The sequence below is a fragment of the Pseudopodoces humilis genome, chromosome 2 (genome assembly GCF_049639895.1).
Source record: "Pseudopodoces humilis isolate 2021_Gansu_Grassland_sample_001 chromosome 2, ASM4963989v1, whole genome shotgun sequence".
NCBI classification, from domain to species: Eukaryota; Metazoa; Chordata; class Aves; order Passeriformes; family Paridae; genus Pseudopodoces; species Pseudopodoces humilis.
Genome location: NC_142201.1, coordinates 89,357,271 through 89,383,621, shown reverse-complemented (window position 1 = coordinate 89,383,621; position 26,351 = coordinate 89,357,271). Strand labels below are relative to the sequence as shown.

The window sequence follows — 26,351 nt, the reverse complement described above, 5'->3', positions numbered from 1 at the left end:
AAATACTCAGTGTGCTTGCATCAATCGAAACTTTTGTTTTGCTTATTACCTGCTGTTTACTTAACCTGCTGACCAAAAATAATTCAGTTATACCTGGGTGTGTATCCTTTCATATTGAAGGGGAAATTGTGGTCAGTAATTCTCCTCATATTGTCTTGCCCAGAATGAAAGGAAGAAAAATATCACATTAATATTTTACAGTCCAGTCCAATTCTGAACTCTGATCCAAGCCCTGCTCAGTGGATGTTGTGGTTTAAAGACCTGTTGACAAAGAACAGACAAATGTAGTAAGAGTTTGAAGCAGGCATGTTTTGTTCCCCACCCCATGAGACAGCAACATGTGCTGAGCTGATTGACCATGGCCTCATTTCTATAGAGCTGTAGCAGACAAATCAATTGTTTAGCAGTCAGTTTCCTGAGAAGTAAAATAAATCTACGTGGTATAGAAAGAATAAAATACTTAGCAATATTATGGCTATTTTTGTAATTATCTCAAATAGTGGCCTGTTTCATGCAGCTTTGAGTCAGGCAGGAAGATGTGTAGCTCTGAATTCTACCTTGTAGTAAATTATACTTGCAGTTCTTACGAGAGCAAAAAGGAAAGAAAGCGTTCAAACTGACTTGGAATCTCTTAGGAGACACAACAGCAGAGAGCCAGTGTTGCCTGCAGTACCTTGGTAAATGCCTGTGTGCCCAGGGCAGTGAAATGCTGTGGGATCTGCAGCTCTAACACATACCAGTTCTATGGCCCTTGGGTTTTTCCAGACTATACCTTGAAGATATGGTGAGTTATTTTTTACATACACGTGATGGGTTGGCAAAACAAATCAGTAGTTATTCACAGAAGATTCGATTTAACCCATTCTCAAATATCAGAACATGCATCCCTCCTCCATTCTGAAACTTGGGAGCTGACACTTTACGTAGCATTTGTTGCATTCACTTTCCAGATCACGTGAACGGTCACTGTACAAGCCCAACATCCCAGAGCTGTGGCTCAGGCAAACGCCTTTCCAGTGCGGATGTGTCGAGAGCAAACCGCCGAGGGCCCGGCAGGCCCCCCTTCAGGAAAGCCCAGTCTGCAGCCTGCATGGAGATTTCTCTCCCAGTCACCACAGAAGGTGGGTGGCAATGACTGTTTTGCCAGGTATTTGTGAGTTTCTCACCGGCTGTGAAAGGGAATAAGTTCAGCAGAATCCTTGTCTCGGTTATTGCCTTGAGCTAACTAATGCTTTAAACTGTGATAGGCAATCATGACCCTAATCCTCTTCTTATGAGGAGCATTTGTATCCTAACCCACCCACCTGCAGGGGTGTCTGCATCACAGTTATAGCTGGAACCAATACTCCCTGATTTCCACACCTGTTAATGAAGACAAAGCAAAGGAAATTACATCACTCAGATTGTCTACCTTTGTATTTTTAAATGCAAATTGTTTCAAATACCTTTGTTATTGGTGGCACGTGGCTAGAAGATTTGCTTTTATCAATTTTTGTGGTAATGTAAAACAGTAGTTTTTTTCCTCCACATTAATGACTGATTATGAACATAACAAGCCTTTTATATAGCTCTCTATGTGCCACACAAACATGGTAAGTAACACTGTCATATAACAGCTCCTGATGGGAAATATACTGCTGCCATAATAGTTTCTATTGCTGAGTGTTTTTCTTCATCCTATGTAGTACCAAACTCTTCTGGAATTCTTGTATGCAGATATCACTGCAATATCAGCAGTACCTACCAAGGCCACAGTAATACCTAACCTTTTTATGCTTCTTTTCTTCTTCCCTGCCATCCAACCAGAGTAAATAGGGTCATCAGCAGAACCCACAGCCCCCTAAGCCCCACTGACTCTTGTGTACAAAACATTCGGTGATACTTTCGATGGCATGATGTTGCTTTCTGCATACCTGTGTCATGAAAGGTTCACTTTATGTCATTCATTATTATTTATAATACCTATCAAGTTTAACATAAAAGTGGATCTCTTTTAGAGTTAATCATCTAACTTCCTTTCAGGCTTGAGAAGTAAATTGAATTAACTGACATTAAAAATTCCTATTTAAAAATATCACTTAAATAGTAGTAAAACTTTCAGTCAAGTCAGTGAGATGACTATTGCTAGAGCAAGCCAGACAATCTCCAGTCATTTGTATCTGCATGTAATGTGATGGAGCATGCTTGGAGTTTGTCCATGGGTATGTGGATTTATGTACAAGTCACCTTGCAGCAGGTCTTTTGACTAAAATAATTTTCTGATTATCTGTAGTCTCTCAGTAAAACAAAGCCTTCTGTCCAGCTTGTCTAAACTATTTTTCAGTTGGTGGTATTAGGTTTTTGAGTTCTAGCTCTACTGCCTGATCTGCCTGGAATGACTGACATTCCACTGTTCTTCATGTATCTTGAATTTCTAGACACACTGTTTTGTCAAGTGGTTTGATGTGTTTCTAAAGGTTTTTCTACTAAATAATATGGTGGAAGGTGGTATGATGCTTGAAAGAGTCTTGGTCCAGGTGAGGGAAAAGGAAGAAGAGATGTTAAAAGGTTTGAGAAAGAATATGCTGAGAATAAGAATTAGCTCTGTAATGTGAAAGTGTCTTTGGTCAAAACCTCCTAGTTGAGCTGTTCCAAAATAAAATTTAAAAATCCCTTTCTTTGCTAAGAATTTATTGGCTACTTAGGAGCATATGCTGCAACAAAAAATAGATGTATTCCCAAGAAATTGCTTCCTTTATTTTCATATTCTCATGAGGTGAGTCAAGATACATATTTTATGTCCTTTCTAGAAAGGTAGCATTTCAGGTTAGAATTTGGTAGGTTTTTATTATTCTACCAGAGTAGAATTTTGATTAGAGTCTGCTATCTCAGAAGGACTTCTTAGACATTTAAAAAAAAAAAAAAAAGCCTTTGTGTGGGGGTAAATGGTTCTTATCTTTTTTAAACCTGTCTCCAAGGCACTGATAATACTTGGAGATATTTTTTTAATAATGCTTCCAGTTCCTGCTCTTTACAACCTCTTCTATATGATTTGATTAAAAAGATAATACATTTTGTTAAGTAATCATAAGATATATATTAGAATAATAAATTAATCTTCTCCCCTTGCATTGGATTTCAAACTACTTACTCAAATCTGACCTCCTAGTACAATAGGAACTGTATTTCAAGCATTTTCATCAAGTCTATTTTCAACAAACTTTCACAGAATAAATTCTTCTGACTTTGTCCCAGTGAGCTATTGTCAAGATTTTGCTGACTCTCACCTCTTCACTTCTGCAGAAGGATTCCTAATATAGACAAACATTTTTGAAGAATGTCTTTGCAATGATGAATCATAGGAAGGAAATGGGGAAGGGGGAGGGAAGGGCAGGGTAGTTGTCTTGTTGTCTTGCTGGTTGAAATGTTGCAAACTGCTCAGGTTCATGCAGTGCTGATAATTCTCCCACATTCATAGAATAATTCAAAAGCCAATAGCAGTAGCAGAGGAGTGGTGCATCATTACTGTTACTGCCAAGCCTGTTTCTCCCAGTCTTCTCATCATCCTCTTCTATGCTTTTTGAAATGTTGCATGTTGTCCCAGTGTCTTCTGCTTTCATAAATGCACCACTCATGGCTATCATAAAAAAATTCAGTAGTTCCTCAGTATTCTGTATATAATTTTAGGGAGAAATTAGAACCTTGCAAATTCTCAATAGTCAAAATTCTCAATACTCAATAGTATTATTACTTATAAGGAAGAGATTTTCTTATGTGAAACACAGGAACAGGTTGCCCACAGAGGTGATGGATGCCCCATCCCTGGAAGCATTCAAGGTCAGATTGGACAGGGCTCCAAGCAACCTGACCTAGTGCAAGCTGTCCCTATTTGTTGCAGGTGGGTTGGAACCATATGACCTGTAAAGGTTCCTTCCATCCCAAACTACTTTATGATTCCATGATCACTGATTCTAAACAATCTTGTTTTCACATACTTTTGATTAAGCAGTATATTTCTTGAGATAATATAAGAATTTTTTTCACTGTAAACAAACCCACAAATACAGGAAATTCTATTGCTGAGCTTCTAAAGTCTAAACTTCAAGTCCCTTTTGAAAAGAAGTTTTTGAGTTAGAGATTCTATTTCTTTGCTAGGCCTTTCTTGCACAGAGTATAAACTACATGTTTTTTTATTATCAAGTTAACATTGTGCTCTTAAACGGTAATAAAAAATACACATGAATGCAAATTATTCTTAGCCAGTAAAATCCTCACAGAGATTCTGACCCATGATAACATTCTGTAGAATAGGAATGTGTTTTGTCTCCAAGCCTAGTGGATTTCTTTGAGGGCTGTAGCCATTTGCACTGCTCATATTTCAGTCTGTTCAAGCTCTGGGTTCTGACTAGCACCCAATTTTTTCTGCAGGTCTTCACAGAAACACTGGAATAGGGATTAAATTTTTGTTTAGCTTCCTGGGGAAAATGTGTGGCTCAACTGGTTTGCCTTCTGTACTGTGGCACAGACCCAAAATAGTCCATCTCAGCCTAAGAACTAACATCATAGTTTTTAAAGCTGCAGAGATCCCAACCTGATCAAGAATTGCAGTGTATATGATGAATAGATCCCAAATATCTGCTTCTTTTCTGCACAGGAAAACAAAATATGTCTATCATTTGAATTTTTAATTGTACTTTTAGATTAAAGAAAACCCTGAATTAAAGAAAACAATGGCATTAAAGAATAAAAATAAGATTGCTGTGGGAGGGAGCTCAGTGTGGTTGCACTTGTGTAAACAGTGGGTACATGGATGTGTGCACAGATGCATGTGCTGGCACACATTTCTCCTTGCTTTGTGTGTTATGAGAAGTCTCTCAGATGTGATACTTCTTGGTTATCGGTTGGGTTTTTTTCAAACACTGCTTTTTTAGGCCATTTTGCATTCTTGACTTGGCTTGTGCTGGCCAAGTCTGCCATTTTTTTCTCCTTGTCTGCATCCATAGAGAAATCTGGGCATTCTGCATACATACGTCCACCTGTGGTTCCATCATACATCATGGGAAGAAAATAAAGACAGAGTAGAGTTTTTCCTTTGAAGTTTTGTGTTTGGAGATTCATTTACTTCCAGCAGCAGTGATAGAAAACTGTCTTCCTTTTTTTACTATTATTTTTATTCCCCATTATGTAGTTTTTCATTAGTCCAGCGTAATCACCTTGTTCTAGAAAGGCCATTTACGTATTGGTGTTGCAGAATTGCCTCTGAACAAGGAATCCTAGCAAGGTTTTGCTGGGCATTGTAATTTCCTAGGAATGCTAAGAACAAAGACTTGGAATTTGCTTAAACTTTCCTCTAAAACATTTCTGTTTCAGCACTTAGCTTTTGGATTAACTCTTTTGATTATATGTAGTTAAAATTTGATACAGAGCACTTGAATTGGGGTCTTGAATTGCAATGTCACTGTGAGCTGGAAAAATGAACCGCTCAAGTAATTATTATTTTTATTAACCTTATCAAAATTCTATGGCAAATACAACACAATTTCCATTTTAACTGATCCACTGTACTTTTATACCTGAAGTTTTTCTTTTGTGTCTGTATATGCATAGGATGACTGCAGTTATTCAGGGATAAGTTGTTCTCTCATCTGCATGATTTTGTCCAATTTGTTTTGGAAAATACACAGTATTTGTTATATACTATATAATTTAAACTTTTTTTAATTATCAAAAGTATTTGTGAAAATTACCGTTTAAAAAAAGCCTTTTAGGTAGCCTGATGGTAACTTCCAGGTAAGTCCAGTGTGCTGTAGTTGGGGTCTTGAAACATGATACTGAGTAGTTATCTTAGAAAAAAGGCCACTGTCTAAGGAAGCAGACTTACCTGGTGTCGTGCTGAGCATTGCAGTGTTTGCTGTGTAATTTATATAAAATTCATATCATTTTTCTCCTGTTGGTTATGGCTGTGCTGTTAAGTCATCTCCAGCAGTGCTGTATCCATAACACATTGGATTTTTTTGCACTGGATGAGTAAATGTGGCCATGAGGTTTCCTTCCCATGTGGCAAGGTGGGGGTAGAAGAGGGAGGTTTCTGTTTTTATCACTTGCTCTTCTTTTTCTTGAGTCTCTTGGGTCTGAAGCCCACATGTGGATGTGAGGTAGGTAATGATGGCCAAGATGATGGTGGTATGGTTTTTAAGGCAGTGCTTCCTAGGCCTCCAAGGAAGCAGAATAAGAACCTGATTGCTTGATCTAGAAAAATATTGGGGGGAAAGCACAAAATTTTTCAAATGCATGAAGGGTACTGCAGAGATGAAGGGAAGCTGTCTGTGCCTCTTGAGAACAGGACAGGGCATAAATTACTAAGGCAGAAGCCTGAATTAGGGAAGACAGTTGGGGATTCATTTTGATCACAAGGGTAGTTAACTGCAGAAATTAATTCTCTGAGGAGGTTATTGCTTCTCTGGCAGGTTTTCAGAACAGCTCATGTTCTCCAGCACATTCCCTTTGCCAATACTGTCTGTGTTGCAGGGTGGATCATTTCTGGTAAACTTCCTTGTCCAGGCAGCCAAACCAGATTACCTGATCCCCTGGGCATGGCACAGCAGTCCTGAGGCCACACTTCACAAGGCCCCTGAGTGCCATGGCTTTTCACAGCTGGGCTTTCATAGCACATGGAAATGCCCTTAGCTTGATTAATAGATTAATTAATTAATTAATTTCTCAGGGAGGGGCTGATGGTGTTGATTCTTCCTGTAAATCATTTCAGTTTTGATTGTGTTTGAAGTTACTTTGCCATCAGTGTAACTGGTAATTCCTTGTATAACAGGAAAAAACTTAAGAGACAATATGGTAAAACACAGTCCCCACTAACTGTTCTGTTTGTCACCATATTTCTTGTCTGTGCAGAAGAGAAGATAAAAATGTTGCAGACAAGACTTGTTCTAGATCTAGAAAGTGTGTTTCTTACTTTCCTTTGAGTACATCTTCTTTTGGGTTCTACCAGGATCAACTTGATTTTTTATGAGAATCTGCAAATTTTCCTTGTTTTTAAAACAACCAACTCAATGAAAATATTCTTACAGTCAAGGAATGTCTAGTCAGTTTAATCAGTTTTACTTTAAATAATGATTTGATTCCAGGTGAAGCTACTTACACACTGTACTCCAGGCATGTTGAATTTGAGGGTGAATTATGCCCTGTGCACTCAAATTTAGCTTTTTTTCCTTGCTAGCCATCACTTCAAATCAACACAAAGTGTTTTGCTATATCCATGGTCACTTCCCTTGGCTTGCCTCTTCCACTCCCTTGCCCCTGGAGGTTCAGGTTTTGCAGATCTCTGAACTCACCCCTATGACAGCCTGGGGATGAGGCTGAGGTCCCCAGCACCATGAGTGGCCGAGGTGAGAAAGGTGTGGAGGCAGAGATGTTGCTGTGCCATGGCTTCATTATCTTCCATAAAGCCTTTTGTCTTCACCTTATCCTTGGGCATTTCCATGTATAAAAGTTGTACAATTTACTCTTTCCTGAACATCAGTGTTATGAAAGATGCTTCAGCAGAATGGATAGTTCAGGTTGGGGTTTCAGTTCTAGAGAATTGTGTTGTGTTTGATTAAAAAACATATGTTCAAGCTCATAAACCAAGTCCAAAAAGTGATGTTAATGTAAAGACGGTTTGCTTTTGTAAGTCAAGGGAAGTGATTCATACAATTAAATATGGAAGTTTGATATATTCTTACTGCAAAGATCTTTTGCATTTTTATAGAAATTATTTCTACTTTTTCAGCGTGAGGAATAATGCTGCCCTGACAATTCCCTTCTGTTTTCAAAACTTGCTGAACTAAAACATAAGCATCAATTTTACTGTGTTCTGGAAATACCAAAGATCCAGATCTACTGTCTTGGATATATTTTCTCTTTCAAGCTTTTATTTACCATCTATTCCATCAGTGTTGTATTAGTGGGATTTCCATGAAACCTTTCAGGTTACGCTGCCCTAATTGTAGCAACTTCAGGGCAATACATTCCAGAACTTTCTCCTGGGAGGGTCAAGCATCCCACAGCTGTAAGCTCCATGAGAGCACAGCCACCGTGGTTGGAATGCTCTGCAAGCTGCATATCCATAGCATAGTTTAAGGGAAACTTATTTAAGTTGACTTGGTAGGAAATCATTCACAGTAAAATTCCAGATTATTAGCACATTATTTGTGCTTAGGACAACTTCTGCTGCTTTCTAGTGAATTGTGTCATGTGGAATGCAGCTTTAGAGTGGTGCTGTTGAAATGTTGGTTTTATAGCCAAGCAAGCATGCAGCATTCCTAAATGTGTATTACTTCCAGCCCCTTTGTCCTCTGTGTTGCTGAAGCATTGCCATCAGTACCATGTTTGGTCTATGTCTCTGTGATGTTACTGTGCACAAATTCACACTGTAAGTATAATTCCTTTACTGTGTATTTCCCTTGACATTCAGAGGTTTCAATGCTTTCCTGACTACATAATTTTGAAAGTGACAGATTTCTCTTAAAATGTAAGATGATGATCTTAAACTGGAAAATGTTTTAAATAGTTCTGTTGGCCTCTGTTAGGTTTGGTGTTTGGGATTAAAACTTTTAGAGTTCTCCAAGTGAGAAGAATATAGACCATTCCACTTCTCTTTTTTTTTTCCAGAATATATTGATTTTCATGTCAAAAAGGTCAGCCTTTGTATATATTTCATAAACAGATCAATTACTCATTACTTTAAAACCAGGAAAGAACCTATAAATAGCATCCTGACAATCAATTGCAAAACTCTTCAGTAATGAATGTAAATATTTGCTATGAAAATGTTGATCTTTGTCACTGGTAGGTTTGGGTTTTTCATTCCTCTTAACAAGTGGTACTTCTATTTTCCTGATTCCTAACTTCATAAAGAAACTTATTTTATGTTAGTCCTAATTCCACTATTGTAAAAAATCCCAGCAAAAATTTCCTGGAAGATATGATATGTGAGGATGTGTTCCCCTTACAGAGCTTTTGGTGCAGCTGAGAATAGACAAGTCAGAACATTCCCCTGAGCACGGCATACATGTGGGGTGTTTTTAATTCCATGGGAAAGTGAGGAAATTCCAGGTTTATTTCTGCTAAGCCAAAGGAAGTTAGAAGAAAAAAAAAAAATCTCTGCAGTCTCTGCTCTGTAGAGGTGGCAGTTGAAGTACACGGAATCATTTACTCAAATGATCTTTTGAATTCTCAGAAAACCTCCAAACCCTAAATTAAATCTTCCCCTAGACACCAGTGCACTGCAGCAGGACACTCTGTCAGACAAGGAATGGGCTGGGAAAACTGCTCAGGGCTGCTTTTGTATAAATGTCATGATGATGTTTGGCTCAGTCGTTCCTGTCCTTTTGCAATGTATGTGCCTTGATGGCAGTGGGTTGCATTCCCAGTGCTCCAGCACTTCCATGGAATCAGAACACCCTCACACAACGAGTGGCACCACACTGCTCACACAGGGATGCACAAAGGGAAGACTCAAAAGCACCGGCTTCCTTTTTAACCTGCGTATGCATTGAAGTGTCCTGTGTGTTTTTCCATGAGGTGGGAATCAACTTGGAGGGGTTTTGGTTGCTTTTAAGTCATAAAGCTTCTGTTTTTATGCTGCTGGCTCGTCACCTGAATCACAGTCTGGTGCCAAAAAGGAAGTTGGTCCCTGAGTTTCCATCTACAGCTCATTCACCCAAACAGTGCATAGGAAGGGACTGAAGGAAAACATTTGGAAGTAAGCAGGGCTTCTCTTAGGACAGCAGTGGTGTTTATTCTGTGTGGCCTTGACCCATGGAATGCAGCTTTTTGAAATGCATTGACTGCAGCTAGTAATGCTTTATCTCAGAGCTGTTCATCATCCAACAGCAACATCTCCCAAATTACAGTCACTACTTAGCTCTCAGGGACCACTGGATCCCTCTGATGGTGCTCTCTGCTGCCAGCTGCAGAAACAGCCTGGAGATGGAGACCTGTATGGGAGAAAAGAAGAGCCAAGATATCTGGGTGTGCAAGAGGAAAAGGAAAAATTATGTGGTGGTCTGAGGGGCTGTGTGGGACCTAATGGATCCTGGGAGTTGCATATGTGCCTCTCAGAGAAAAGGGAATACTGGGCTTCCTCAAAGCAGGAAGCAATCTAGAAACAGGAGCACATTTATGAGACAGTGCCATGTAGCAGGTTGTTCTCCAGAGGGGGAGAAGACAGAAAATTCTAAGGAGCTTTTCACAGGTGAATGTCCTGTCCCCTGGCTGAAGCACAGAGTTCCAAATCAACTCTGACCTAGGACCAAGGAAGTGATCCTAGTACAGACTCCTGCAGAAAGATGTAGCTGACATTTTTGCTGCACCCATTATGCACAGTGAGAAAAGGAAAATAGAACAGAAAACCTGGAATATGGACTGGCAGGTTAACTTTGAGAAGACAGGATGTCATTTTAAGACACAGAAATCATACTAGTAAAGGATTTGGCAAATTTTTTAAACTTCCCAAGGAAAGTGCTTTTGTGTTTCTCCAGGATACAATGGCATGCTTTCTAGATGAAGAATTTGGGGTAGAATCTTTTTGAGAAAAGAATCCCAGGGAACAAAACTAAATTTTATCCTGAAATCTAGGAAGAGGAGAGATTTCTGTCTTGCTTTTGAGCCAGCCAATAAAGTCACATAGCAGTTGCAGACTTTGCTGTTCAGATATGTTTAATGACATCAAATTTTGGCATACGTCTTGCTGATCTTTAGAATTTCAGTTTGAGTAGTGTATTTAATAGAAAATGGCACAGTATGTTCCCAAAAGTGTCCTAAAGATTATATCTGTTAGTGTCAGTTTTGCAGAGATGTATTAGTTAACTGTACTGCACAGGAGTGAGGAACATTTCTTGTTAATTTAGGGAGGGAGAAAGCTTGATGACACATGCAAATGGCACATCATATATTTTAAGTTCTGTGTATGTCGCCTACACTAACTGCATTTGTCCTTTCAACATCTTTCTTAGCTTGAGCACCACCATTTTTGAATTTTATGTGACTGTGATATTAATACACCTGTTAAAGAGAAGATTAATTACATAATAGCATTTTTATTAAAGATTAGGTACCCTTTGGGAGAATATATATATATATATATTGAGCCCTGATGATTTCTGCCTTGAAATTGCTGTCTTCCTTTCTTTACCTGGCACAGCTATCAGTGCTCAGGAAGGAGCTGGGCCAACTCATTCCCTGCAGAAGGAGTACAAAGTGCTTGGGGTTGTGGGAGACACTGATTCTCAAGGTATTAGCAGTGTCTGTAGATGTGCTAACAATCCCAGTTTGTGCAGCTACATGGAGCAGTGCTGAAACAGAGCTAGAGAGCTGCAACAGTGCCTACATCAAAGTGGAAATGGGGCAAGGACAGCACTTGGAAGTTCAAGTAGACATAAGCTTCTCTTCCATGAGAGTGGAACTGAAGTGCCAGGAACAGCTGTCCTGTGAAATTCCTCTTTGACAAGTTACAGATGTCCTCAAAGGACAGAAGGTGGCCCAAGTGTGAAAGAGTAGCAGGAGAATCTGCCCCAACACTGTGTGCCAAAACTTAAGGCAGAAGCTCATGCAGAAATACTTGGTGTGGTTCCAGCAGTGCTTCACCCTGGTTCTCTCCAGTCTTCCCCAGGGAGTTGCAGTGTAGAGATGACTTTGCACTGAGGCATCTGGGCAGGGGAACACAATGCTGCCGTTTGTTGTCTGAAGAAGAGATTCACTGGCAGAGCTGCTGCTCTGGTGGAGCACAGGAGCCATGTATACTATGTGGGGATTAGCTCAGTTTTAAGCTGCGTATGTGTAATATGTGAATATGTGAAAAAGTAATTTTCTAATTTTATTCTTTATCTCTGGCAGAAACTATTCCTCTTTTTAGACACTTCTATTAGCTCTGAAGAGGTGACTCTCTTCTGAGCTATACAAAGGACAATTTCATACCAGATACTGATCTGCTTCATAATGATAGGTTCAGGAGCAAGACCTGTATCTCAGATCGAGTACCTTCAACTATTTCTCCATCTCCAGTTGTTATTGTTACAAAAGAGCATGTGGGGGTTTCCAATGATCTGATCCCATTTTTAACTACAGGTTGGTAAACAGCAGCACTGGCATAACTTGTTTTGCAAGGACTGTGCAGCAGTCAGTCCTACTCCCATCTTCCCTCTGGCTCTTTGACTCTTCAGGAACTTTTTAGCCCTCTGTGCTTTATAGCCTGTGATGTTCCTGCTAATACCAGGAACTCCCTCACACAGCTTCGTGCTTCCTGCCTGGTGCTAGGCAAAACAAAGCAGAGGTCCTTAGCCTGTTCATTGTTACCTCTCTCTGAAAAGCTCAGAGTCTCTGTACCTGGGCACTTGCAGTGGGGAGAGCATAGCTCTGTCTCCAGCTGTCTCTCAATGCTGCCTGCTAAAGCTTAGGCAGTGCCAGCTCACTCTGCAGTTGTTGCCAAGGGCACAGAGCAGGTTCCTCACTTAACTCCCTGGGAAGCCAGAGTGGATTTGTACCCTGAGACATTTTGGAGACTGGGTTCAGTTCAGCAATGGGTGTCTTTTCCCCAGGGAGCAGTCATTAATACCTTCACAATAAATGACGGCTGTGAACAGCAGTGCTAGAGCGTCCTAGTGATGGCAACAAGAGCAGAGCAGGGGACCTGTGCTCTGAAGCTGGTAATGGCATCTCCCTTCATGTCCTGCAGCAATGAGATACATGGATTAATTCTAAATGCATTGGTAACATATGGGTCTAAAATTATTTTGTGCTATTTAGAACAAGTCCTTTGAGCTAAGGCTGTTGTAAATTCTAATTAGTCCATGCTAATCTCCATAATAGGCAGCTATTTCTAATGCAGATCTAACTGATGATGTCTGACAGCATTTTCCACACTTATTTATACACTGGCAGCAAGCTGGTATCATGCTAGGGTCAGAATGTTTGCTCAGGTTAAGAAAACTTTATTTTCTGTACTCTGCAGGGAGTTTGTATTTGCTGCAGGTTTGTGCCTGTTCCCAGAGCACCAATTAATGCCTGTTTGCTTGTATTTATTTGTGCAGAAAATAGGGAAAACTCCTTCAGCCGTTCCCGAAGCTCCAGCGTGTCCAGCATCGACAGGGACTCAAAGGAGGCAATCACAGCTTTGTACTTCATGGAGTCCTTTGCCCGAAAGAACGACTCTGCTGTTTCCTCCTGTCTCTGGGTCGGAACAGGCCTCGGAATGGTCATAATCCTGTCCCTCAATCTGCCTGCTAGTGACGATTTACGGCAGTCAGAGCCAGTCATGGTGTCACCAAGTGGTGAGAGTGCAGCTCTTTTCCAGCTTTTTATCTGTCTTGGTACAATGGGGCAGTAACTGACTGATTTTGTATGGCCTTTGGGGCAGAAATGTCTCAAAAAATCAAGCAGTGGTCACTCACTGAGTGGAGGGCACACAGGTAAAGATGCTCATGTGAGGGAACAATAACTTCATGGATTGAGATGCTTTGGTTGTTAGTTCCAAAAATTGCCTTGTGTAACAGGCAAAGTTACATGTTTCTTTTGAGTACAGGGAAATTAGCAGAGTTCCTTCATATTGTGAAATTACAGTCCTGTTTACAATTCTGTCTGGGATTCTACAATCAGTTTGGCTGCCTTCGTATCAGAAAGCTGCAGAGAAGCAGAAGAGAAGCAGAAGGGAGTTCAGGAAAGGAAACAAAAATGTTGGCAGGCTGCTGTACCAGGAGAGATCCTTGGCTGAGTGAGTGACAGATGGTGTAGCAGAGAGAACAGAGGGCTGAGAGGTCAGGTCTGAGGAGAAGCAGCATGTGCTTAGAAAATGGACAAAAAAATGGAGAATGCACAGAAGCAGAGGTTTCCCATCCACAGTTTGTTTAGAAAAATAATGCTGGAAGGTCACCAGACTTAGAGCAATTTTACTGCTGGGGAATAAATATTCTACTAGTATAATGTAGAGATAAACAAGAGGCCATCTTCAGCAGCATGTGTTATATCCATCATTATAGCTATCAGCTGCCTGAGACCTTTCCAGTACTGGCAGGCTGTTTGTTCACCTTCTCGTGTGGTCAGAAAGAACTGAGCAAGCACGCCTTGTCACCTTGGCTGGATTAATGCGTGTGCTGTGTTTACAAAAGCTGGGTGTCAGCTGTGCTGTGCTGACAACCAGTCTGGTTGTGGTGTCCGTGCCAGTGAGAGGAAATTCTGTTCTGCAGGCACCGTCCTGACACTGAAGGGAGCCGTGCTGACCTTCGCGTGCTTGGACTGCATGGGGACATTGACACATCGGCCCTACGAAGTATGGAGGGATCCACACAGTGCTGATGACGGTGACAAAACAAGGAAAAGGAAACTTGTCATGCATTCCCCTTCCTCCTCCCAGGATATGGGTGATCATCAATTTGCAGTCATTTGTTCAGAAAAACAAGCCAAAGTCTTCTCATTGCCTTCCCAAACATGTCTTTATGTCCACAACATCACCGAAACGTCCTTTTTATTGCGAGCAGATGTGGTCACCCTCTGTAACAGCGTCTGTCTGGCGTGCTTTTGTGCTAATGGGCACATCATGACACTGAGGTACTTATCTAACTAATCTTGTGGCAAAACTAAGCAAAGGCACAGTGCTGTCATATTCCACTTGTGTTTGCTCCAGAGGGCCTGATGCTCTGCATTAACTCCCCGGTGGGTGCGTTTAATTCCCTGCCTTGATGCAGCCATACCTGATCCTTGGGCTGTCTCCATGTGGGGAGTTAAGGCAAGCAGGTGCACAGCAAAGCAAGCTCCTCTTTTTTTCTAGTAATCCCCTGTCTGTGACAGTTGGTGGCTGGTGATTTTTAACTATGATAAAAGGAAGGCCTGATAATTTTGCTCAGGTGTGGTGGATCAGATATAGAGAAGTACAGAACTCAGCCATAGAAAGGGTTCTGTTTATCCTTTGTGAAGTACTAAGTCCCACTCTTGGCACTTCTGAAGATTTTCTGTTCAGAGCACTTGGTTTCCCTTCCTTGTCCCCTCCCCCAGGGAGCTGACTGTGCAGTGGCCCTGCAGCTGTACCTTCGCCTTACTGCACCCTCTTTCCCTGGCCAGGCCATTTAAATTTGGGAAAGTACTGTCCAAAACAGCAAACCACAAGGAAGCTGGAGGACAGCAAAGGTGATGCTGGAGCCTTTGTCCATTGGGTAGAAGCAGGGCCCTGCCAGGCCCTTTCCTGCAGATGTCCCTGCAGGCCTTGCCCTGCGAACGACCCAGCAATGTGGCACAAGCCATACTGTGCCATTTCCACAATCCCATATCCAGACAGTAGCAGAAGCCTTAGGGCCATGCAGGCAAGGCAGCTGAAAGTTCTTCATGCAAGCAAACAAAATGCGATGGGACTACAGCATTTTTATGGCAGAATTTTTCAGCTCAGAAAAGCTGTACTTTAACTGTGGCAGTTACACAGAGCATAAGGTGAAGTTTTGGTTTAAAATGCAGGCACAGAGCAGGTGTACCCCGTGTGGCAGCTGGTGACTAACCTGGGAATCTCCTTCTCCTCAGCTTGCCCAGCCTTCGCCCGCTGCTGGACATCAACTATTTGCCTGTCACGGACATGAGGATAGCACGGACCTTCTGTTTCACTAACGAAGGGCAGGCTTTGTACCTGAGCTCTCCCACAGAGATCCAGCGCCTGACGTACAGCCAGGAGATGTGTGACAACCTGCAGGTAGGGCTCACTCCTCACTCTGCTGTGGGAGGGGTGGTGGCCTCACTCACCATCAGTGGCCCTGACAGGACAGTGCTGCAGGGCCTGGATCTGTTCCTCTCCACTTGCCCTGACTGAATGATGCCAAAGCCACACAGAGAGGTCAGCAGCTCTGTTGTTCTTTGGGCTTTTTCATGCACTGTCACCTGCACCTGTGCAAAAAGTCTTTACAATGTTAGAGATGGGCTGGGTTTGTTATTTTACAATGAAAATGCAAATAAAAATGTCATTTACTGAAGGGAAAGAGTTGTGAGAGGTTACAGAGAGAAACATGAGTAATAAAAGGGAAAAAAAAAGGGGGAATAAGTTCTGAGTTATATAATTAGCAGTGAACCAGAATGGAAGTATAAAAGAAATGATCCTGCCAGCACTCATTATGCCCTAGGGAATAACATGTGCTGAGCTGCTCAACTCACATCAAGCACTGTCTGTCTCAAGTCTGAAAAGGCACTTTGAGGAGCAAGCATTGCACACCAGCTTTTGTGCACCAGAAAGGAGATTATTTTGCAAGGAGCCAATTTTAAAATAATCTAAAGGTTTGACCAATGCTTCTTGGACTATGGACCTACAGCAGGAGGCTGTTACAAGATATATTTTCTTTTTTGATTTTTTTTTTTTCTTTTTTTTACCAGCCTTAACAGCATCATGCAACTACCAAGCAAAGGGAAGCACAGCCCTTGCTTCTCTGTACTGCTGGACTATGTCTCCTTTTATCTTGGCTTTTATGCGAAAAAAGGTTTACATTGTGTGTGTACAGAAAGCAGATGACCCATATCACCTGCTACCTGGGAAAACAAAGCTGGGCTGCATGAGAGCTCCACTTAGGCTCCAAGGGCTGCAGTAATTTTTCTCCCCAGAGCAGGTGACTGTGCAGAGGAGCAGTGGCTGTGAGTCACAGCGCTGTCCTCACACTCAGCCCCCAGGAGCGAGCTCTGTGTGCAGCACAGCAGCTGGATCTGCCTGCTGAGGCTTGGCTGAGCAAACACAGAGCTGAGCAACAGGGCAGAAACTGTGCCCAGTGCACACAGCCCCCTGGTTTCAAACACTAATGGGACTGCACACTTTTCCCAGCAGTTTTTTTCCAGAGAGCTGGCTTTTCCTGGTACTGCTGCAAATAAATCTGAGCCTGACATTTGTTTGGAGTGACTGCTCCAAGATGCGGTGCCAGAGCAGTGCTTGCAGCAGATGTGCTTATTTAGCATTGCTGATGGCACACTAATGGGGTGGGGAAAGGTTATAGGAAGGTAATGAATTTTGTTTAAAAAGAAAAAAAGCAACTAAATGACAAACCACCAAACTCTGAATTGCTGGCAAGCACTGAACTCAGGTTTGCCATAAAAAGAAAGCAGAGTGCCTGCCCAGCCTGGCTGGGCAGTCACTAAAGCAAAATACATTATACACAACAAATTGTTTATTCCATTATAGTGTCACCTCTGCTGTTTCTAAGCAAAATGTGACTTTATCACTGGTATTTTCATTCTGTATTAACTGCAATTTTTATCTCTGGTAACAAACATGGGACTGGGCAGTGATAAACCAAGTCCATTTGTAAGAGTGAGTGAGTCTAGTTAGCCCAAGCATTTGTCAGAATACACAAATTACCCACACCGTACTGTTCACACCACAGACTCTTTTAAAACCACTTGATTAGATCCAGTGCATGTGGCTTGTTAATGAAAATCAAGAAAATGCCTAGAACTGCTTTCACCTCACTAACCTTTCACATGGACTTTTTTTCTGGCTTTACTAGGACATGCTTGGGGATTTGTTTACTCCTGTGGAAACACCAGAAGCCCAAAACAGAGGCTTTCTTAAAGGACTTTTTGGAGGGAGTGGACAAGCTTTTGACAGAGAGGAGCTTTGTGAGTAATTTATTGTTTGGGGTTTTTTTTGGCAGAAATTCATTCTTGAGATCCCCTGCCCTCGTCATCTAGGAATGGAGCAGTACACAAGATTTAGCTGATTGATGAAAAGAGAAAGTTGACCTAGTGGAGGAAGGAGAGGGTCCTTGTCTGCCATTCCATAACTCCTTCACCTTGGCAGCTTCTTTTGATCAGCTGAGCAGGGGGCACATGACTGCACTGCAGATGTGCTGGTGACAGAGCAAAGCCTTCCACATGTGCCACGTGCCCCTTGAATGATGTCACTGCTGCAAGGCTGCAGCTCAAGACTGACGAGCACTGACAGAGCCAGGCCAGGAGCTCATCCCTGTCTCTCTGCCTGTCCATTTCTCCTTTGCAGTTGGCGAGGCCACAGCAGGAAAAGCCTCTCGCAGCCTCGCCCAGCACATCCCTGGATCCGGCGGGATTGAAGGCGTGAGAGGAGCTGCGGGTGGGGTCATTGGGGACCTGACTCGTGCACGCATTGCCCTGGACGAGAGGGGGCAGAAGCTGGGCGAGCTGGATGAAAGGACTGCCAGCATGATGGCCAGCGCAGAGGCGTTTTCCAAACATGCACATGAGGTAGGAGCCCTGGCACCCACACCCTGGAACTGGGGACTGGCAAACCTGCAGTCTTTGCTTACCATTGGGAAAGCCAAGTGCCCTTCTCTCCCTTCACCCAGTCGTGGTGTTGGAGGTGTGCTCATGTCACCTGGCACGGCATTGTTCCCGCTCCCAAACTAGGAGAATGCCAAAAATAAACTGCCATTGCTCACCGCTTCCTTTCACGTTTCCAGAAATGAGCATCCATTGTTAGCCTCTGAATTTAGAACATGGCACTTCTCATCTTGCCTTTCTCACTAATTCGTTATGATTTGTTTTTTTAAGCCACTTAATGCAGCACATCCCTGCAGTAGGGCAGAAAACAGGTAGGTGGATGAGTGTATAGTAACCTTTACAGATCTTACTGGGAAGAGAACATTACTAGTACAGCCCTGTGGTACTGTTACGTAGAATAGGCCTTGCCAGGAATAGGAATAGCTTCTGTGCTTGGAGCTGGAAATGGAAAGCTTTTCCATCCCACGCTGTTAAGACTGGGAAAATTAAAGTGATTTTTCTTGAAGATAAAACAACATCAAAGCATACTTCCCAAAATGCACGTTTTTCATTTAATGTGCATCGCATCTCTGGACAAGACCTTCACATTTTTATTGGCTTGTATAAGGCAGAAAGAACATGCCCTGAAATGCAAGAAATTTATACAGTCAGGGCATATCTGCTATGCTCCATAGATAAGTGTCTTTTTATTCCTATAGAAAGCAAGTTCCTTTAATTTTTGAAGAAGAAAAATAGTTAAAGATCGTCAGGAAAAATCTTCTAAAAACAGCAATAGCAGGTAATGCTTTTTTAATGTAATAACTATGAAATTAAATATGAGATCTCAGTGGACTCAAGACCTGCTGACATTGTTGGTGAAGTATTGCATTGTTCTACATTTATTAATTCTGAAGTTTGACAGCTAATGGGCTTAGGTCATGTGTGGTCTCTCATATGCAGGGTGGTGTTTGATTCCCATTTGTTTGGTTTTTTTTCCCCATCTCTGTAGGTGATGCTCAAATACAAGGACAAAAAGTGGTACCAGTTTTAGACTTTCAAAGAAGCTGCTTGTGGCTTTACTAAGAACACTGTTCAGGGAAGCAACTTTTATTCCCAAATCTACCAGTCACTGGCCAGAGACAGTTTTTTCTCCTAGAAGATGTTTTCCTGTTACTATTATTGGATTCATCACAGTGGACGTCGAGGAGAAATTTTACAGACCATGGGACGGAAGCTGGAATCATGAGGGTCTTTCCAACAGCTGACTTATGGGGTGGCCAATTTTTTCCCAAAAGGAACTCAACCATCACTGTGGCATGTAGTTCTTCAGAAGCAGTGCAGTAGGTATGAACTGTGGGGAGTGCGTCTGGTTAAAAATATTCTGTACAAATTCGAATGTTAATGCACTTATAAAACTTTGCATGACTAATTGCCAACTAAAAAAAAAAACAAAACAAAAAAAAAACACTGAGAAAAAGGAAGCATGTTGTGACCGAAGAAAAATGGGATTTATTTCTATTCTGAGAAAAAAACAAAAAAACCACCTTAAATGACAAAAATATTTATTTTTTAAAAGTGACATTAAAAAAAGCCAGCACATTTCAAACATGTTTGCTACTGTTCTCCACATAAAAATGAGTTGAGCTGCATTTTCTTATCTGCTGTTTATTTCCCTTGAAAAGCCTTGCTCAAAAGCAGTGCTCTTTAAGTCCTACCAGAAAAATAAATAAATTTAAAATCTTATCCCAAAATTTAACTATTTGGCAAGTAGCTGGACTGGCACTATCTAAAAAAGTCATTAAGACATGTGCATAGATGGTTTATTTGCATTCCAAAGCACATGACACATCATCCTAATCTATACTTTTCAAGATGTGCTCTAGACTCATCTGTTGTCCTTGAGGGAGCCGTGGCAGTTTTCATCCCCATGGAGTCTCTATCACTTGGTTGCCTTATTTCCCAGTAGCAGGAACAGAAAACCAGCTTTGGAAAGCATTTCTTCAAGTTAGGAAGGGAAAGATGGGAAACCACAGTCCCGTCAAACGCTGCTCACAGAGGCTGCTTAGCAGCTTGCAGAGCAGCTTAAGTGCTCAGCTGAAATTATGAGAGGGAACTGCACAGAAACCCTCCCAAAACCTGTGAGAGAGAGATTAGAGCAGGAACACTACACAGTGGGCCAGGGAGGAGCATGGAAAACCATTGTCAACATACAAATGGAACACAGATATAAAGTGACACCATGGGTGAGTGCCAATTTATACTCTGCTCACACTGCTAAAAGTAATTTGCTTCTGCTTCAAAGTGGCTTGTTTGGTTTTTGCAGTGAATGCTGCAGAAAACTCTACAACCTGCAGCCACAGAAGAGAACAGTAAGCTGGATTTATTGCCTATCCTGCTGAAATGCTCCACCCTATCCTACAAGACTCACTGCCATACAGGTCAACTCTTAGGTTAAAAATTTTTCCAAGATTGACTTGGAAACAAGGCGCTGAAAGCTTCTTTCCGTGTGTCTGGACATAGTTTCAAATTAGAAAAAAGAAAGTGAGGAAAAGCTGGAAAAATGACCTTTAAAATTTTTCTATCAAAGAAGTGTAACATCTGTCCCTTCACGGAATCCTGATGGACACTGATGGAGACAGGCGCCATCCACCCCCACCCAGACCTGAATTCCACTGGTGTTTGTATCCATCACAGTGTTCAAATGATCCCTCTCAAAGGTGACTTTTCCATCTCCTTCCTTTAGCTACAATAAAATACCACCCAGGAAGTTACACTGTCCACAAGTCTGGCCTCACAATTGGCCCACTGCACAAACTAAAGGGTTGGAAGAGACTTGAGGTGTTAAGTTTTAAATTGCCATTGTAGCAGGACAGAATTTCATGATTTACAGGATTTTTACATTTTGCTGTAAGTAAAATCAACATGATGGCCCTGACAGGTCTAGCTCAACTGGGAATGAGACTCCACAAGTTCCTCTGGCTCAGGAGAAACTTGTCAGAAGTGTAGAAACTTGTGGGGAAAAAGGTCAAAGCCTGAGCAATGCCTGGGTTTCTGCTGAGAGCTAAGGAATTGGAGTTGTCCATGACCCAAGAGGATTTTTCTGTTTATGTGTGTAAGGATATGCCAAACTTGCCCCTCTGATGCCAATAGGACCTGGGCTGGGGAATTCCTTCCAGGGGCTAGGTCACAGAAGGAGCCACTTGTGCCCATGAGGAAGCACTGCTCTAACCAGGCATGGAGAATGCGAAATAAAGGAGAACATTATAGCAATTTGATCTTCAGTTTAAACCTGTGTCTGGCCTATAATCCAAACCCACTGGTCTCTGGGCAACAAAATCATTTGGGGCATCATTCAAACTGTCCAGCAGCCAGCTTATTTTCCATTGTGCCCTGGTGTGTGGCAGTCAGAAGCAGCAACACAGGCTGATTGGAATCATGGGGGATCTTTGAAGGAAATTTCAGAGCAACTTCTGACTGCTGATCACTGCAGCTCACCCAGAGAGAAAAGTGTCCTCAACAAGTCTTTCACACAAGACCCAACTGACTCTGGCTGCCAACAGTCTCTAGTTTAACACCAGGGAGGAAAAAAAAAAAAACCTGCTGGTAGATTTCCATTTGCATTTTTATGCAACAGAGAAATGAGAATTTAGCAGCCCTCAAACTTACAATTTTTAATACTAAACTTTTAAGCAACTTTTCTCAGTACTCCCCATCAGGTCACAGCTTTCCACTCTTACATATTTTACATATTTCCAGACAGTTACCAATTATTATTTCTGTTAAGTTCACCACTTGTGACTATAATTATCAACTTTCTTGTAGTCTGTAGAGATCTAAAAAGTTGTATATGTTTGTATATAGAACATTCTATATATATAATATATATATATATATGTAATGTATATGTTGTATAAGTTTGTTAGTGCACACTGTTAAATGCTTTCTATCAAGATTTACCATGTACGTGGAAAAAACCCATCACTTAAAAAGTTCAATGAGGGAGGAAAAACTCTTGCCTGGGTGATTTATTGTGAAATGAGGGGGAGTGTGGGATTTTTGCAAGGCTTGCCCTGAACGCTGCTCAAGGCTGTCGGTGACAGGCATGAAGCTGCAGCATTCCCAGCAAGGAACACAGCATCTGAGAAAGACTGTAGGACTGTGACTGGCTGGAGGAAAATCAAGGACACTGGCTGTCACTGGATGTTGAAATCTTTCTGTGCTTTCACCTTTCCCACTCAGACAGCACCACCTCAAGCTAAATCCCAAGCTTAGATGTATCTTCAGCCTCGCAATCCTCAACTACACCAGGCCAGATTGGCTGGAAATACTAATTCAGTTTAAACTGCTGTTTGTTCATTTAGATACTTTGTTCTCTCACGTTCTTCTCTCCAGAAGCTCTGTCACAATCACATCCAAAACCAGTTATACAGAACTTCCAACAGCACACACACCTTTGGGTTTGACCAGATGTTTGTAATCTTATGTCTAGTGCTGTAGATAGACAGAGAAAATGCATTAAATTAGATTACTTATAAGTCTGCAGAGTTGGCAAGTCTTCAATGAAGTACAAGCGACTTTATTTATTAATAAAAAAAATTAAATCCATTCCTAGAGCTTTAACTTCAGTTGCAAATCTTGAATTAAAATACATGACAATTGAAATTTTAAGAATCAGGTTTTGTTTTCTGTAATTACCTTGGGGGGAGGGGGTTTAAGATTTTTACAGTTCTGCAGTTCAACTAACTACATCAATTAGTCATTCCCCACAGTACCAGGATTGTTACAAAAATGTGTAAGAAACATACTCTATTTACTACATGTATTGTATAAAATTTCCACATAAACCCTCCTCTAAAACAGTTTATACTCCTTTTCCAGAATCCCTTTCACACCACAGTGCATGCATAATGCAGGTGGGCATAGAAACCTTTTTTCTTTCCGCAATAGAAACCACTTCAGAGCTGAATCCAGTCTCAGGCCTCCTTCATATACAAACTGTGTGTGTTGTAGCACAGACAAAGCCCCAGTTTTTGGTTAATTAAGCCCCACCCCACAAATGGGGCCCTGCCCCATCCATCCTTTCCCATAGCCTGAAGGTGAACTCAAGCACAGCATATTTCAGTCTTGAATAGGTTTTTTTGCCTTGGAAGGGTCTGGTAAGAGCACTCTCTCTCTCAGGAAGGAACTGCAGGTGGACATTCGTAGTCAACTCTTCCTCTTAGGTGTATAAGCAATAGTCAAGTAAATGTGTTTCCATTCATGTGTTTTGTTTTGTGATTAAATCAACAAATCAAACATTGTACTTTTTTAAATAGCAACAAATATTCAGATTCAGTGTCAAGGAAATGTGGGCTGAGTATGTGTGTGGTTTGTTAACAAGTCATTACCTGTCTCTCAGAACGAAAGCTGGTCTGGGGTGAACCACGCACTCCTGTGCTAACCATGTCCTGTTTCCACAGGTATCCTAAACTAGAATCACAAAGCTAAGGCATCTTAAAGTGAGGCTGTTTAGAGCCTCCATTAACAACAACAACAACAAAAAAAAACCAAACAAAAAAACAAACAAAAAAAAAACACAGAGGGAAAGAAAATAAAGGAAAGAATTGATACTAGTTGGTGTCATCTCTTTTTTCCAGCTTCTACTCCTAGATTCTTTCTAGAATTTCAAAGGTGCATGGTTTGTGTAAAGCCTTTGGTTGGAGTTCACACTTCTCAGTTGGGAATACAAGAATTGCAGTGGTGGTTGTTGCTGGGGTGGGGATGGTCCCCTTGCTTCCTCCAGCAGCTCCTGCCAGGACAGACCCCATGCCCCAGCTGATATTCCCAAGCTCCACTGCAGGGAGCTCACACGGAGCTCCTAACTGCACTACCAGCCCCTGGGGAGTGTTTCCAGCCGTGGCCCGGGGCTACCAGCCAACCAAGAGCCCCCTTCCCATTACTCCCACTCAGGGTGAACGCAGCCACCCACACACTGAGCTCTCAGAAGGGCAGGAGTGAGCTCAGTGTAAAGGCTCTTCCCAGCAGCACGTCTGGATTGCTCTGCCAGGAGAAGCTCAAAATGTCAGCCAGAGGTGCTGAGCTCCCATCTCCCTCTTGGCAGCTATGTACAACTCTCTCAATGAAATGCAAGCAGCATGGGAGAAAGGTAAAATGAAACCAGATCAGATTACCAGTGTCATTATTTGTCACCTGCCTGTCACCACTTCCAGTATCCAGGGAGAAAAGGAAAGCTGCAGCAGAAAGACCAGGGCAAAACAAGCTTGTGGTCTGCATATGAGGAGAAAGACCAAGAGGCTGCAGCAAACACCAAAGGTGTGAGTGAGTTCCTGCTACCAAGGCTGGGCAAGTTCTGCCCCATACCAGTAGCCAGCTGAATGCAAACTTGAGTCATTTTGAGCAGAAAGCTGATGGGAACAAACCAGACCAGGGCTGCTCAGCAACCCCAGGGGCAGGCTCTCCCTGTGAGGAGCTGGGTTCCACAGGTTCCCATTCTGTGAAGACAAGGAACTCCCAGTGACCTCAGCTGTTTGCCAGGATTACATCCCAGCCAGATTTCTTTGGGCAGGTGGACACATCCCTGCTGGTGCTGGAGCCAGGCAAGGGCAGTGCAGGGCTGGGCTAAAGTAGGAATTCTGTGTGCACCAAGGGCCAAGGCTGTCACCAGTTGTAACAAACAGAGCTCTTACCCCTTCTGCAGCATTTATCTGTCCTTGTGCCAGGCCGTGCCAGCTGACAGGAGGCTGGAATGTGCTGTGAAGAGAGAAACACACAAAGCAAGCTGAGGAACAAACTACCAGATGCATCCATCCCATCCTGACTACACAGAGACTGAGACTAACCTGTACTCCGGTGATCAGGTCCTGAATTAATAAAATGCCCTCAGCCAATCAGAGGTGGGGGGAAAGGAGCCCCCAGGCAAAAACAGGTAAGTAATGTGAGCAGCTGGGCTCCTTGTTATCACCTTCAGAATACAACATAAACCCCTTTCTGCAGTTCTGGACGGTGCCTCTGCTTACCTGGCTTAGCCCTCTTCTGCTTCCTCACCAAGAGTTAAAGTCTAATCAGAATAGCAGCAATCAGAAAACAGCTCAGAGTCAGTCCTGGTAACACGGCTCACCACAACACACAAACACCACAGTGACTACCTCTTATCTTCTCATTTGCCCAAAATTACTTAATTAATTAATTATTTAATTAATTGCTTAATTAAAATGAACCCATCGAGTTTGTTAGTCAAAATAAGTTTGGGTACATTTAAATCCCCTTACTGATTAGCATCACCCCCTTCTAGAGAGCTTGCTGAGAAATACGTGTGAGATCCATCCTTTGGAAATTCTGAAGGCAGTGTGTGGGAGGGAAATTCTGTAATGTGCCAAAGAACAAGCAGCCCAAATGACAGCAGCCCCAGTGAGGCCTGGAATACGGCACAGGTGTGTCTCTGCAGGACACCCAGGACAGGAAATCATTAGGCCATGTGAATTGATAATGAGTCCAAGCCAGCATCTTCACAGGCAGAGCACACAAATGGTCAGGCACCAGGGTGCCGAGGCTCGGATCTGTTAGTAACAAAAGCTTTAATAAAGTAAGAAAAAAGACAATGCTGTGGATAAAGAGCTCAGCCATCAGGTGACAGATGTCATAGAAAGCCATGGCATAGAGCAGGCAGGAAGAAAACAAAAAAATCTCAATGTAAGGTGGAAAACAGAACAGGAAAGAAGGCCAAGACGGTGCTGAGAAGGGCAGTCAAGGCAGCCTCATCTGGGCTCTGGCTCAGTACCATGTGTCTGTTTTGCTGCACAAGAGGCAGGTGGTGGATCAGGGTCTGGGATGCAGCCTTATGTAAGGAGGGCCCATCAACATCTTTGAACACTCCCTGTGTTCTCCAGCCCTCGGTGCTGGCCACTTCTGATGTCAGGATAATGGCCCTGCCAAAAGCGCCATATCTGAAGTTAACAGTCTCGAGCCCCCTCTCAGGCTGCTGAAAGCCAAGTGTGCATCCTCTCAGATCAGGCTGAAAAAGCAACTTCAAAAGTACACTGCTTAAAAAGGAGCCAGCAGAAGTTCAGAAATGAAAGGATAATTAGGGGCTTGAAAACTTCTTACAGGAGGCAAGAATGGAAAGATGGAGATTGATT

The 26,351-nt window shown here is 42.3% G+C and overlaps 1 protein-coding gene across 4 annotated transcripts in view; it reads left to right on the top strand.

Moving 5' to 3' along the window:
• The window catches only part of STXBP5L (syntaxin binding protein 5L), a 184,634-nt gene extending 160,585 nt beyond the window's left edge, over nucleotides 1–24,049 (top strand). For 3 of the 4 annotated variants that reach the window (XM_014253302.2, XM_088051630.1, XM_005523878.3), the window contains 7 exons: nucleotides 951–1,121; nucleotides 13,062–13,301; nucleotides 14,214–14,574; nucleotides 15,535–15,700; nucleotides 17,490–17,601; nucleotides 17,981–18,201; nucleotides 19,226–24,048. In XM_014253302.2, the coding sequence (XP_014108777.1) occupies nucleotides 951–1,121; nucleotides 13,062–13,301; nucleotides 14,214–14,574; nucleotides 15,535–15,700; nucleotides 17,490–17,601; nucleotides 17,981–18,201; nucleotides 19,226–19,267 (1,313 nt within the window). In that variant the 3' untranslated portion in view covers nucleotides 19,268–24,048. Of the gene's footprint in view, nucleotides 1–950; nucleotides 1,122–13,061; nucleotides 13,302–14,213; nucleotides 14,575–15,534; nucleotides 15,701–17,489; nucleotides 17,602–17,980; nucleotides 18,202–19,225 lie in introns of all 4 variants that reach the window. The other variant, XM_088051631.1, reaches the window with a different exon arrangement.
• The last annotated feature ends 2,302 nt before the right edge of the window (nucleotides 24,050–26,351 follow it).